The sequence below is a fragment of the Sinocyclocheilus grahami genome, unplaced genomic scaffold, assembly GCF_001515645.1.
Source record: "Sinocyclocheilus grahami isolate Dianchi unplaced genomic scaffold, SAMN03320097.WGS_v1.1 scaffold1573.1, whole genome shotgun sequence".
Lineage (NCBI taxonomy): Eukaryota > Metazoa > Chordata > Actinopteri > Cypriniformes > Cyprinidae > Sinocyclocheilus > Sinocyclocheilus grahami.
Genome location: NW_015506752.1, coordinates 60,565 through 76,252, shown reverse-complemented (window position 1 = coordinate 76,252; position 15,688 = coordinate 60,565). Strand labels below are relative to the sequence as shown.

Below are 15,688 nucleotides of genomic sequence, written 5' to 3'. Positions count from 1 at the left end.
TATATATATATTTTTTTTTGCAAATTGTCAGAAAATGAAACTATTTTCCCCTTTGAATAAAGCTTTTTTTTCTGACCTTGCAGAATTCTGCATATTTTTTTCTTTTAAAGCTTAAATGCACTTAATTTTAATACATTTCTCAAAAAAAAACAAGACTTAATATCTAATGCAATTTTTGCTTTTTAAAGCTGCAGTCCGTATTTTTTTTTTGGTTAAAAATGATCCAAATCAATATTTGAGCAAGTGCATAACCAGCCAGTGTTCAAAACTATCGCCTTACTTCAGCCCGATTCACAACGGTTAGCTTATAATGTTTTCTAATTTGAGTGGTACGGGTAGGTTTTCGCGGGAAATTCGAGCTGCCGCGTCATTACGTCACGTCTGTAAACATAAAGGTGACGGATCGTTAGCCTTTTCTCACAGCAGCCAGAATAATTAAAGTATCGTTTTGATGGCGGATTGTAATCCAGAATGGATTATGTGTTTAGGAAACACATGTGAATGAAATTAAAATATATTCCAGTTTTAAATGTGCATCTGATTACGGATAGCCTGGGATTACACAGGATTTGTATTTTAAAGAGAAACAGTTCGAAGGAAGAATAATTTGCTTTTTGGGTTAAAATAACTTCTTAATATGAAATTCGAATGGTATGACAATTACAGATTAGACTGTACAGAAATTGAAATCTACACGGTAATACACACTACATACACGTAGTCACGCAACGCTGATGTTGTTAACATTAACAATTTGAGAACAAAGTATAACAATAATAATCATTTGCATGGTTTGATGTGATATGAGCTAATCGATCGTTAGATTTAATCACCATTGGTAGTGTAATTTATTGTAATGCTTTTTTCCTCTGTTGGTCAGAACAAACGTGGCAGACTTGTTACTTTTTTCTGATGACAATATCCGGTGAAAATACTTATTTGTGTCATATATTCCAAGACGTAGGCTAGAATCTGTGATGCCTAAGTACAGCGAATATCCACACGGTGCGGTGACTAAAAGCCACACATTCACCTCAAAACTTTAGATTAATCCGCGCTGGAGCACAACCCACGCAATGAAGATAATTCCGCAAGTAACTGCAATTGCAGGTTTCAAACAGAGATGGCGACAAAGAGGCACAATTTACGGACTGTAGCTTTAAGGTGTAAGAATGTTTAGATAGTTATAGTAGAAAACAAGACAAAAATACTGATTAAGAAAATAATTTTATCAGTGTGTAATGAAAGTTGTGCACCAGAATAAATGTTAAAATACAGTATAACATTTACATTATATTTAACATTTTTACATGTTAACTTGAGTCAGGTGTAAAAAATGTAATTTATTAGCATGTCTACTCAAAAGTTTTTTTTTTACAATAATGTATAAAGCATTTAAACTCAATAATTTGAGCAGAAAACCACCAAAGTTGACATAAAGGTACAAGATTGTACTGTTAAACGGTAAAAAAACAAACAAAAAAACTTTGCAAAATTAATCTGCCTAGAAAAGTAGTCCCGTCACTAAACGGACGGTTTACACAACTTTACAGCTCAAATAACGCATCTATTTACAGAATAATTAATATAAGCTGAAATACATCAAGTGCAGGCCACAGAAGCTGTTCAGAGAGATGCATTTGCATTGAACCCAGAACATTCCTGAGAAGATTTCAATGTTTTTTGTTGTCGAAATATATTTGTGCAAACTAACCTCATTTAAATTATTAGTTTATTAACAGCTTGTTGCAATTCAAATGGATATTTTTTGTTGGTGTTTACCTTTACATAATCTTTTGCAAAAGTTGTTTCTGAGACTGGTTGGCTACTGTATTTATGTGCCTTTTAGTTACAGATTGCAGTTTTCGGATGACAGTAATTAAACTTTTTTTTTGTCACAGATAGAACAACTTAGAAAGTAAAGAATATATATACAATATGTGCAATTCACTTAAGGTGGCATGTATAAAACATCGAATAAAACCAATGTTGTGTTATTATAAATAAAGTTTTCTTTAAGAAATTGCAATGCTACACAGGCTTGTCCTCAAAGAGTATCTGAGCGTACACCGTTCCTGTCTTTGCAGCTTTAGCTTCAGGCAGCGGCTTCATCAGTTCGAGCTCAGCGTACATCAGACTCTCTTCTGCAATTTTGGGCTGTTGGTTCAGGACAACAGCAGAGTTACAGCTCACATAAAACAATATTAAATACAACAACGGGCAGTTCTGCAGTACAAATAATACATTTCTGTGTATTTCATTTATGTGACTTACCAAAACCACTTTTCTGGGTTGAGGTTTTAAAAGCTTCGGCTTTCGCATTTTGTCTGCAATAGGGGCTGAGATGGAATATTAGAATATTTTAGCTAATAAACTAAGATATATACACTTGAGAAATAATGTAAGGTGACATATACAGGTAATTTTGGGAATGTTACTCTACCTTTAGCCGGTATCTCTGGTGGCATGTCTGGCTGCTCCACACTTTTATTTTTCTTATACTTTCTCATCTTCTTGGGAAGAGCTGGAGAGAGACTGACCACACTAGTGACCGTCTCGCCTGAACTGGACACACATGAACACGGTTTCAGTTTGTGAAGAAGGATGTCCTTCTCATATGCAGTTATACATTTTCATGTTTTCTCACCTGTTCTGTGGACTCTTGACCAAATTATAGTTTTCTGCCAAAAAGGAGCATATGAAAAAATGTTGATGAGCAGATTATATAATTAAGATCATTACAAGAGCATCATTAACATGCACATTAAAGGAATAGTTAATCTAAGAATGAAAAAAATAGCTGAAAATGTCCTCACCATCGGGCCGTCCAAGATGTAGATGAGTTTGTTTCTTCATCAGGTTTGTAGAAATGTAGCACTGCATCAGTGTCTCAGCAATGGATGCTCTGCAGTGAATGGGTGCCGTCAGAATGAGAGACAAAACAGCTGATAAAAGCATCACAATAATCCACACCACTCCAGTCTATCTTGAAAGCTGCGTGTTTGTAAGAAACAAAAACCTGTTTTTAAGACGTTTTAACTTCCGGCTAATACAGTCCATCTATCCATAATATTGTCTCGTCTGAATCAGGAGAGGAATCTGCACAGATCGAGCACCGTTTACAAGCCAAAAACAGTCCAAAACATCTCTAAACAAATATGTATTATGGATTTGTTTGAGCTTTTGTCTTCTCCAGATGTTAACTGATGGACTGGAGTGCTGTGGATTACTTGTGGATTATTGTGATGTTTTTATCAGCTGTTTGGACTCTCATTCTGACGGCACCCATTCACTGCAGAGCATCCATTGCTGAGACACTGATGCAATGCTACATTTCTACAAACCTGATGAAGAAACAAACTCATCTCCATCTTGGATGGCATAAGGGTGAGTAAACTTTCAGTGAATTAAAATTTTTGGGTGAACTATTCCTTTTATTGTTATCAGACTATTTTATATCATCAACAGCGAGAATCATACCTTTTAATCGTCTCTTCCTCTGCAGATACTGACAGCTCACAGCTATAGTGAACATGCACATGCACAAGAGCCCAACACAACACACCAGCACAGCACATAGATACACATCTGAAACACACAAAAAATACACTTAATGCATGCAGCTGAAATAAATGCATACTGTATGTTTACTGCAGAGAAAATATACACATGACACAACAGTAGCAACACATAAAAACACCATTCTGTATAACCTTGTTGTATTGAGATAAATTTACTCATTTACCTCATGCCTTTCAAATGTTTTTAGTTTCTTTAGTTTGGGGTTAAAGTAGCCTCCAAAGTAGCGCAATGACCATATACCAAATATCTCAAAATATGTTGTTTCGATACCTAAAATATACATATTTTACAGTCACCGTTATGCAGATTGATCAGAAACACAGCTAAATGGCTTTCCTTCACAAAACTTAACATCTACCACAGTTTTATCATAGATAGAATGCAAAATGTTTCAATACAAGCATTTCAGTCAAAACCCACAGGAGAAAATCAACCCTAAACAAGAGTTTATTTGGCAACCCTGCATCCAACATGATGTGCAAACATTTTATTCAATATTAAAATGTTTGTGGGAGCAGGCAGCAATGGTTAGAAATTCAGCGGGAGCGGGATTAAGAAAACAGTCCTGCGCAGGGTTTTAATACAAACATTTAATACAAACAATACAGACATTTTGGACGATTTAGAAATCCCGGCCGGATGCATTTTTTAGGTCCAAAAAGAGGACATGTCCATATGCATTTGACTTTTTGGTGAACTGTCTCTTTAAGAAAAACTGCCATTCTATTCTCTTCCATTTCTATTAGACTATTTTCTGCATCTGAAACAAGTTTAGTAACACTTTTTTTTGGTCCAAGACAATATGGTTGAACAGTTTTGTGGCTTACCTTCCAACAGACTCCACAGTTCCTCCTTTGGTTTGCTGGCTGGGAGAACATGGACTGCGAGAGGAAGAAGAGAGAATTGCACACTCATCACTGTGGCTCCAGACCCTCGTAATTACATGGCACATGCAGTTAAATCAAGTAAATTGCAGGGGCAGTAGTGTGTGGGATGACAGCAGTGAAGCGTTCCCTCTCTCTGGATATGGCCCTGGCTAACACCAACTGTGATGCCCTGAAATAACCATAACCACAGCAGCTGACGACAGTAAGACTAGCTGGCCCAACAAACACAGCCACCTCGACTACTGAGGACGTTTAACCGCCTATTTGGGTGTGCAACAGACCACTAAAGAGCAAATTTGATTCACTTGAATCAAAGGAGTTGAATTGATCTGGTGTGTTCTGTCAGCAGTGGAAGTGTAAATTAAGCAATAAAACAGGAAAGAAAAGCTTTATTTTTATATATCATACTATTGCATATAACATATATGTATCATTTGCACAACCCGATCTCATTGGAAAATGTGACTATGGAGACATTTGTGCAAAATTATATTACGTTGTTTCTTGCACATTTTACGACACTTTCAAAGTAAAAGTCTCTCTTTTTTTTTATGAAACAGATGAATATGAATCTGGCAACAGTTTATCACATTGGTTGTTGTGCATATCGTGGCAGTTCATAAATTAAATGAACTGGTGAGTTTGGTGAGTGGCCTAACCAAGAGTGTTAACATAAGCAAACAGGAGATAAAAATGCATTTGCTGAAACAACCATATGCCATTTTATCTTGCTTCTACAAGTCTGAGCACTTTTATCAAAACTTGTGTTTCAAGGGACTCGTTCACATCACAAGTGCAACGTTGTACTGGGTGCGCTACCGAGCAAGTTTACTATATTAGAAAAGCAAAACATATGGAGCTGGCTATGTGACGCAAATTTCAAAATGTATTCGTTTGGTGTTTTACTGTCACGAGTGTTCATTTCAGCTGGAAACTGCAGTGAATTGTATGTAGATATGATTTTGTAGTTGCGAAAATGTAGGTAGAGGCACGTTTTCCGGTTGCATTAGTAATATTAAGCTTGGCTGTATTGTGTATACAGCAAGTATAACGTAATTTTAACTTCATTTTTTTGGACCTTGAGAGAGCTCAACACACTGCAAATGAAACACACACACACACACACACACACACACACACACACATGCCAATAGAAAAAAAAAAAACAACACCAGCAAATTAAGAAAACATCTTCATGAGTTTGACAACACATGCGCTGCAAATACTCGCAACACAACCAAATACAGAAACTCAAATACTGACAGACCAAATTGGAAATGTTTAAAGGGGTCATCGGATGCAAAATTCACTTTTGTTATTGTTTGAACATAAATGTGTGTTGGAAGTGTGTGTACACATCCACCCTATAATGATAAAAATCCACCCAGTGGTTTTTAAAAAATCCCCTTTCTCAAATCAGGCTGTTCTGAGATTCCTGTCAGAATGACGTAGTTCTGCACAGGCCCCTCCCACGATAGTTGATTGACAGGGCCGTCTTCCCTTAGCTCCGCCCTGAGTGAGCTGTCATCAGTCCGCCATTGTGTCGACTCCAGTGCAGGGGAAGACAAGAATGTCTCAGATTAAGTGATTGAGGTGTTCTGTTGTTGGATGTAATAATGAACAGCAGTCGTCATTTACTCCCGACATCTGAGCCGCTGAAGACGAGGGGATTAACGGTACTTTCGTTTTGAAGGGACTGCGCCCCCGATCTGCCTAAATGCGTCTATGTTCGCGCAAATCATTCGTGATCCAGCTTCATCTACAGTAGAAGTGAGTATAAGGGTTTTTTGTATTAATCTTTGCAAATCGCTTTTCCTAATAACGTGCTAGTTAGCAAGTTCTGTGGCTTAAGTAAACAGTATCATGAGAACGGCTCGTCACCCACGGAAGAGAGGGGCGGGGTCAGCGGAGCTCATTAGCATTTAAAGCAAAATGGATTCGAACCGCGTGCTGAAAACAGAGCTGATTTTGACAGGGTAAAACGGGTGTTTTTTACATTACCATTGAGAAATTTGAACCAAAGTATGTTATAGACTTTTTTTATTAAGACCCTAAAAAATCATATCAACTTGTGGAAAATGGGCATCCGATGACCCCTTTAAGGGAACTGCAACAAGTGAGAAACCTGGCTGGGACATACTTATCAATTTCTACTCTGAAAGGTGAGATTTTTGATTATTTTAACACCCTGATCATATGATTCCTTAGCTATTTTTTTGGGGGGGGGGATATTATTATAGCTTAAATAACCTGACGAAATAAACAATTACTGTAACTGTGAACCATTACGTAAGCTGGCTAACTTACTCTTACATCTTTCCTTATGAAAATTAACCATGGTTTTACTACCATGGTATTTAGCCATGGTATTTGTTATTAGGTATTCGCACAACTCTGGTTATACAAATGGTAAACAATTCACCAAAAAAAAAACATGGTTACTACACATTTACTATAATAAAACCATAGCTAATTTTCATAAGGGTTGTTGGGGTTGTGTTCTGAGTATTTGCAGTGTGTTTCTGTATTTTGTGTATTTGCAGCACAAGTTGACAAACTGATGAAGATGTTTTCTTAATTTACTGGTGCTTTTTCTATTTGCATGTGTCTTTTTTAAGTTGCAGCGCGTTGAGCTCTCTCGGCCACCGTACTTTTAGCATTTTATTTACAGAATAAGACAAAAGAGAAGAGGGGACAGAATCAGCTGTCGGCTAGGCCACAGAAACAGCAGGTCGACTAGCTTATTTACTAGCTTACTAGAGTCATTAATCTCTCATTTTCATATTTAGAAACTGCTATGTCGCATTTGACACAGAATTAGAATTTCGAACATGTACGGCATTTCCAGTTGTCTATGCATTCTTATTAACCACACTGCAAATGTCTTCTGCTTTTTCTGCTTGCACATGAACTATATTTATTTCTCTACTGCAGAAATGTGCTTATTTTTGGAACTCTTGCTCATGCTTGACCGAACTGGGGAGGGACAAAAGCTCTATTGAGTCATATGGCTAAAAAAAGGAGCCAGATACAAAATCTCCAGTGGTTTACTGAAGGCTTCTGTCACTGTACAGGATGCCAAAAGTCATTTGTTGAAGACCTCACAGATGCATGAATAGAGATGCATGTTTCAACAGAGCAGCTGCATCAATTGACATATTAATTATTTCATTGCACGACCACAGCGTATTCAGCTATGAAAAGAAGTAGTGAATATATGAAAGTGTATAAAAAGTAGGGAATTTAAAGTCAGCAGCATTCGTCTCTGTCTTGGCAATATGAATGATCACACTGTGACATTTACTAAGCCTCGATGGTTGGCGTGCCTTATATTCAATATGACAAGTTTGCCTTTGAGCAGTGGAAACAAAAAAGGCCACAACAAAACTGCATAAATAACACAACCCATTTAGGTCAAATCTATTTTTTTTCACAGAAACAGCCTTCAATAGACGTTATTGATTTGCATCACATTCTGACAAGACAAGAGTCATACAAAACATCTCCCTGCAGCTTCGTCGAACCCACAAACACGGTCAGTATTCCCTGCTTTCTCTGTTAGTGTGCTTTTAAATCTGCACCACATCCGCCCTCACATGGCAGAGACACTCAATGGTTCTCCTTACAAACACTGTCAGTGGAAAATGTGATCATGTTTTAGGAAACAAAGTTTTGAGCTTAGTGGTATGGCTTGGTTTTGGGACTACTTTACTTGGCTATCTCATTGGTTGGTTGGAGCACACATTCTCATAGTTGTTAGTTATGTTTATGTATGTTTATGCATCAACTGGAGTATTTAAAATCATTCCCTACTAAGTAGTTAGTAAGAGTAAGTTCTTGTGTAATTGTATGAAATAGCTTAGTCAAGGAACTATATGCATACAGTAGCTACTGGATATGCAATTTTTGTTTTGCATGTCATTATACTGTATATCTTTTCATCCCCTTTTTTCAAGCAATCCTCATTTTAAAGTTAACATGTCATCAGAGTTGATCATATTTACTTTATTAATGCAAGTCTTGGTATTTATCATATGCTGCAAAGAATTATTCCACATAAAAAATGGTTTGTAATATTTTATTGAAATCGAACGACTGAAATGAAGCAACCTTTCAGCAGAAGTCATGAATCTCTCTTACTTTTCAACCCATCTGCTTAACTCTATTCTTATTTGTAACTCTCAGATTTCTAATCAAATCAGTTCCTGATGGATAAAATATCTTTCACTCACCAAATTACAGCAATAACAGAGTTTCACTTTGACTTGTTGAAATGTTTCTACACCTCCAAAATTGAAGACCCCATGAAACAGCTTGACTAGCACCATTGTCTTTCATGTGTTGATTTATTAATGAAATAGGAGGTTTGACTGTGGCAGTATTTAGGCAAAATGTGCACATTTTATGACGCTTTAAAAGTGAAATGTCCAGTGAGTGGCACAAAAAGCATGTTTTATCTGAAACAGAATTTGGCAACATTATGTTGGTTGTTATACATATCGCAGAAGTTCAGAAATGAAAGGTGCTAAAAGGTTAATGCTCCATTGCATTTGAAAATAATGTAGCAGCTACACGAAACTCAGCGTGAACCTAACCAATAGTGCTAACAAAAGCAAGCATGAGATAAAAACACATTTGCTTAGGCAATCATGTAATTTTATCTTGCTTCTACAAGTCTTTGAGCTCTTTTATCGTGACTTGTGACACTTGTGTTTCACTGGACTCGCAAGGGAGCGCTGTGTAATACTGTACCGGGTGCCCTACCAAGCAAGTTTACTTCATTAGTAAAGCCATACACGGTTATGTTATGCAAACATCAAAATGTGCTAGTTTACAAATCATGCATTATAGTAATAGCATTTTGGTCATAACATAGTATTGCACAAGAAACCACACACGTTTTTAATAATCTGCACTGTAATTATAATTTGTGTGAAAAGTAAATAAAAGTTGTTGGTGTTTGACTATCACCAGTGTTCATTTCAATTGGAAACGGCAGTGGATTGTATGTATAGGTAGGCCAAAATATTTCACAAAAATGTAGGTAAAGGCACATATTTCCAATGAGCATAATATTACATATACATATTATGTTGGATTTGCTACTTGCTATTGCTCGTTGTTGGTCGATTTGACGAACATTTGTATACAAGAGGAGTCGACCAAGAGTAGTTTTTACCTAAAGGGAGAAACTGCAAGTTTTAAATGTTTGCTAAAAGTGAATTTTGCAGATGTTTGGCAGTACACTCACATGTAGCAGGTCTCAAAGTTAACACACATGGACTTAAAGCCACAAACATCCAATTTTGATTTGGTGAGGTCTTTAAGTAGGCCAGGCGACGCCCTTTTTGGGAAACTCTGATCTAGTAGTCGAGTCCCTGACCCCATTTTTCCTCTTATTCTTGCTGCTTTGCTGCAAAGCTCTTCATACATATGGGCTTATTTTGTCCTGGATCCAGAGAGCGACAGCCTCTCCATCCTCTGTGCTGCTTGCGTATCTGTCTGTCTGTCTGTACAGTAAGTTAGTAAAGGAAAACTGCACTCTGCAGCCAGTGTCAATAACGTTTGGCTGTCGCTACGCCAGTGTTCACTTTGTTGTCAACGCGGCTCTGACTGCCAAAAGACAGATATATAGCGCATAAATATTAGATCACATTTCCACATGATGTTAATGGAAAATCAAACACATACAACACCGAAGGAGTTTCTCAACATCTGTTGCTTATGCACTGAGTATATTTTCAGATGTTTCGAACCTTGAGACAATTTAAAAGTCTAGATGAGAGAAACTCTCAACAAACAGTCACTCAAAACGAGGTTCAGAAATGAGCTTTTCCATATTCCATTATTGGCTTTTTAGCAATTATTAAATTAAGATTTTACACTGGTTAAGTTAACAGCACGAAAAACAAAGCGTTTTTCAAATTGGCGTACAATTATATACAGAACGTGAGCAAAGGACGTCACTCTACCATCTAATATTACCATTGGTAATATCTACCAATAACATAACTCAAATAAATCATTGCAACGTGACCAGATCTAAGTATTATGCCTCAATCGACACTTTTTATTCATGTTACTTTAACACTGGCAGTAGTAATTGATTAGGTTAGTTTGATTATACAGTGTTATTACTTTTGGCCCAATCCCCCATTAATTTCACAACAGCATATGGACAATTATTATTATTTTTTTTAAAAACCTTTAAAAATATATATAAATTCAGACCTTTTTCTACACCTCTAAAATCGAAGATCCCATGAAATGGCTTGACAAGCACCATGGTCTTTCATAAGTTGGTGTATTATTGAAATATTGCTTTTAGTTTACTTCACAGCCATGAACAATTCACTCAGCGCAGGCTCATTGGACAAACATGCCTGTGCAAATGAACATGAATTTGACAACTTTATGATAAAACAACACTAAACCCAACCCTAAACCTAACCAATAGTGTTAGCAAAAACAAATGAATCAGTCATGTTATTTTATCTAGCTTCTACAAGTCTTTGAGCTCTTTTATTGTAACTTGTGTTTGACGTGACTCATACCCGAGTGCTTCATATCACAAGTGCAATGCTGTTACCGGGTGCGCTACCGAGCAAGTTTACTACATCAGAAAAGTCAAACATGTGGAGCTGATTGTGATGCAAACATCAAAATGTATTAGTTTACAAACCATAGTGTTGTGGAGGGAACCACACAAATCTAAGCTTTTACTCATAATCAAAGTGAATACGAATAAAAGTTGTCGGTGTTTTACTGCCACTAGTGTTCATTTCAGCTAAAAACTATAGTGAATTGTACCTATAGTTATGTTTTTTTCAGAGGCACATTTTTCCAATGAGCCTACCTTGAGTTTGAGTGGCATTGTTGTTTATTTTGGTAGCATTTTTGCTCCAGTCCCCCGTTAATTTCCCCCCCGGCTCACAACAGCATATGAACAAACCTCGTAGCTGCGTGGAGGCCGAGCTGTTGGAGGAAGCTTTCCATCGTTCCTGATGCTTCTTGAACCCTTGGACCCTGCAGCTGTAAAGACCCCTGTCCTGTTCGCTGATGTTCATGATGAGGAGGTTGTATATCTTGCCCTGTTTAACCACTGTCAGTTTAATTTTGGGCTTGCTGAAGCTCTTGGTGTAGTTTCCGTAGAACTTGGCTCTCTGCATGTTCACCCGTGCCACCAGCAGCTCCTCTGCTCCCGATTCCGGCTGAAACATCCAGCGCACCACAGGCAGACTCGCTGAGCGCCGCCGCTGGGTCACCTGACAGGACAAGGTGATGTTTTCCCCCTCAGCCACCCCAGCGAACGGAGATGGAGTGACTGTGACGTTGATAGCTGAGCGCACATCTGGAAACAGAAAATACAAAGCAAATAAATATCTTATTCACAGAGCGATGCACCATTTAAAGGAATAACTTACCCCAAAATTAAAATATGCTAATAATTCACTCACCCTCAGATCATCCAAGATTAGGATGAGTTTTTTTCTTCATCAGGTTTGGAGAAATGTAGCATTGCATCAGTGTCTCAGCAATGGATGCTCTGCAGTGAATGGGTGCCGTCAGAATGAGAGTTCAAACAGCTGAAAAAAACATCACAATAATCTACAAGTAATCCACAGCACTCCAGTCCAACAGTTAACATCTGGAGAAGACAAACGCTACATGCTTGTAAGAAACAAATCCATCAAGGCATACTTCAAAACTTCAAACCGTTGCTTCCAGTCCATAATCCATAATAACGTCCTTCAGTGAAAAAGTGGTGTGGTCTGAATCTGAAGAGAAATCTGTACAGATCAAGCACCGTCCACAAAACAAAAACAGCTCTAAACAAATATGTGGCTGGATTTTGATGTGAGAGACAACAGGAGATGCACTTTTTCACTGGAGGAAGAGTTATGGACTCTATGTATATTTTGGCCAGAAGTTATGGTTTCAATTTAAACGTCTTAATACTGGATTTGTTTCAGCTTGTGTCTTCTCCAGATGTTAACTGATGGACTGGAGTGCTGTGGATTACTTGTGGATTATTGTGATGTTTTTATCAGCTGTTTGGACTCTCATTCTGACGGCACCCATTCACTGCAGAGCATCCATTGCTGAGACACTGATGCAATGCTACATTTCTACAAACCTGATGAAGAAACAAACTCATCTACATCTTGGACGGCCTGAGGGTGAGTAGATTTTCAGCAAATGTTCATTTTTGGGTGAACTATTGCTTAAATAGAGCCACAATATTTAAGAAAAATGAATTCTAACTGGATAAAAAATTATTAAACACAAGTAATTTCTTATTCAGTGTCCCAGTTGTGTAAGCCAGCAATTTGTCTGCAGACGTTAAAGAGAATAAAGCAATACACGCAAGGAAATTAAAGAGAGTAAGAGTCTTTCCAGACCCTCTTGCTGCTGTTTAATGAGCCTTTTTGACAGGCCATCTGGAGAACATTATTTGGGTGGATCTCAAACAGACGACCCACAAATTGTCCAGCTCTGAATTACATTAAAATGGTATATATATCAATCATAATACACATCTTGAGCAGCAAATCAGCATATTATACTGATTTCTGAAGGATCATGTGACACTTAAGACTGGAGTAATGATGCTGAAAATTAATAATTTTACAATATATTCACATACAAAACGGTTATTTTCAATTGTAATAATATTTCACAATATTCCTGTTTATACTGTATGTTTTTGATCAAATAAATGCAGCTTTGGTGAGCAAAACAGAACCTTTTTTCAAAAGCATTAAAATAATCTTAATTATTCAAAATTTTGATACATTATTTTTAATACAAACAAGCATAATATTATTACATTACTTATACCTAATACTGCATATGTTCTATATAAACTGTTTTTGACATAAACAATACCTACACTGTATAAAATGTTATATAAACATGAATATTACATGAAAGCAGAATATATATATATTTGTATTATATATTTGTATAAATTTGAATGTGTAATTATGAAATCAAGCATATAGTGACGGATATGAATATGTTTTTTTAAATACGTAGTAATAAATCATGAATATAAAGTTATAAATGCTGTAGATGCAAAATCAAAATCCATAAAATCTGCCACAATCACAATTTTCCATTGGCTTTAAAGCATTTTTTTTAAGGAAGAACACAAACTGGTGTGTCATTTCAATCTGTGAAGATGTTGTGCTATTAATAAACTCAAAGTGACCACATGTATACACACACACACACATAGGATTTAAGTTACATATACTAACGAAGGAGGAGTCAGAAACCACAACATACACACAGCCAGAGAGAAAAAAAAGCGAATCACCAAGAAAAAAAACAAACAATTGAAAGAGAAATGTCATACTGCTTGCACTTATATGAAGACAGCTTGGCTGATTTGGACAATAACTTGAGCTTTATCTTCAAAATCTCAGAAAAAAAATGCATGCATTAAAAAACGTCACTGACATGCTGAGATTTTCTAGCTCTACTGAACAACATCACAGCTGATGTTAACTTCAGACAGACTGCACTTACTTCCAAAGAGGAGGTTAGTCAGGAGAGCTGTTAGCACTGCAGAGATCTTCATTCTCCAGGCTGATGGGCTCCATGCAACTCCAGTTCAATCTCTTCACAAAAAGTGAAGTCCTCCACTCTTTTTTCTCTCTTCTTCTCCTCTGTGTAACCCGAGACAAGGACACACTCTGTTTTTACTTAGTCTACACCCTCTCTCCTCCCCCGTTGTATAGGACTACACACTACACTCAATGAAGCAGATGTCATTTCCTTTTCAGAAATCTAAAATGTAGTTTTTGTCCAGTCCAGTTAGAGAATATCAGTTATAAACAAGGTTTAGTACCAGCATATATATATACTTAAATACTTTTTTTTTTAAGCAAGGTTGCTTTAAATTGATCTAAAGTGATGATAAAGTTACAAAATATTTCTATTTCAGATAAATGCTGTTCTTCTGAACGTTCTATTCATCAAAGAAAGCTGAACGTAATACTAATACAAATACATGTTTCTTGAACAGCAAATCAGAATATTAGAATGATTTCTGAAGGATCATGTGACTAGAGTAATGATGCTAAAAATCAGCATCATACACACACACACGCACACACACACACACACACACACACACACACACACACACACACACACACCACACACACAGACACAGACACAGTCTGGTCAGCTATCCTTGTGGGGACTCTCCATAGGCGTAATGGTTTTTATACTGTACAGACCGTATATTCTATTGCCCTACCCCAACCCTACCCCTCACAGGAGACTTTCTGCATTTTTCCTTTCTCAAAAAAAAAAAAACTAATTCTGTGTGACTTATAAGCATTTTGAAAAATGGGGACCTGGGGTAATGTCCTCATAAGTCACCTTCTCCTTATAATACCTGTCTTACCTTTGTCATTATACAAATTTGTGTCCTCATATGTCACAAAAACGTGCGCACGCACGCACACACACACACACACACACATATATACAGATAGATAGATATATTTGCCTCATTAACAAAGTTTATAATTGTTGTAGTTTACTGCAGGGCCCATGTATTTTTTTACAATATCATTCTGGTTCTGGAGACTGATGGATGACTTTTTCAGCTGATAGTGGAAACAGATGTGGAACAGCAGGAAAGAACTGACTGCCCACCTCTGGATAAAGTGTGGCATTGCATGATACAGAAGGGTTAAAAGCTGGAGAACATGTTGAAACCCGAGAGATTCAAAATTGAGAATGAAAATAACTCAATCAATCAATAAATAGATAGGACTGTGCAGGACAGTGATTTTTTCATATCAGAAATTTAGTGTGAAGCTAAAGCAAATGCAAGACTCAGATAGCTCTCAAAAATAACATTTAGAGTGAAAAAATACATATATGTGTGTTTCTGATGCAGTAGACAAAGCACGAGATATGCATTTTAATAAAAATAAATGACTCTAAATGTACTCAAAGCCGTTCATTTTTTATTTACTTAACAATTACAAATAAACAGTCATGTTTGATCACACATAGAAATGTATATTTAATTGTCACAGATTAATAACAGATGAATAAAAGAAGTAAAACCTAAATGAAAAGATCTGCTGAACTTACAGTCATCTGTTATACAGACCTAAACTGGCCACTATTTAATAAATAAAACTGTATAAAATAGTCATAAAATGATGTAAAAGTTTGCATTAAATCATCCT

The 15,688-nt window shown here is 36.7% G+C and overlaps 1 protein-coding gene across 1 annotated transcript; it reads right to left on the bottom strand.

Moving 5' to 3' along the window:
- Positions 1-1,646: 1,646 nt before the first annotated feature.
- Positions 1,647-14,073, bottom strand: LOC107571262 (V-set and transmembrane domain-containing protein 4-like). The gene is made up of 8 exons (XM_016257577.1): positions 14,004-14,073; positions 11,422-11,820; positions 4,410-4,463; positions 3,481-3,588; positions 2,648-2,681; positions 2,444-2,565; positions 2,275-2,339; positions 1,647-2,157 (listed from the first exon to the last, which is right to left on the bottom strand). The coding sequence occupies exons 1-8, from the start codon at positions 14,053-14,055 to the stop codon at positions 2,032-2,034; spliced, it is 960 nt and encodes a 319-aa protein (XP_016113063.1). The 5' UTR covers positions 14,056-14,073; the 3' UTR covers positions 1,647-2,031.
- Positions 14,074-15,688: the final 1,615 nt, after the last annotated feature.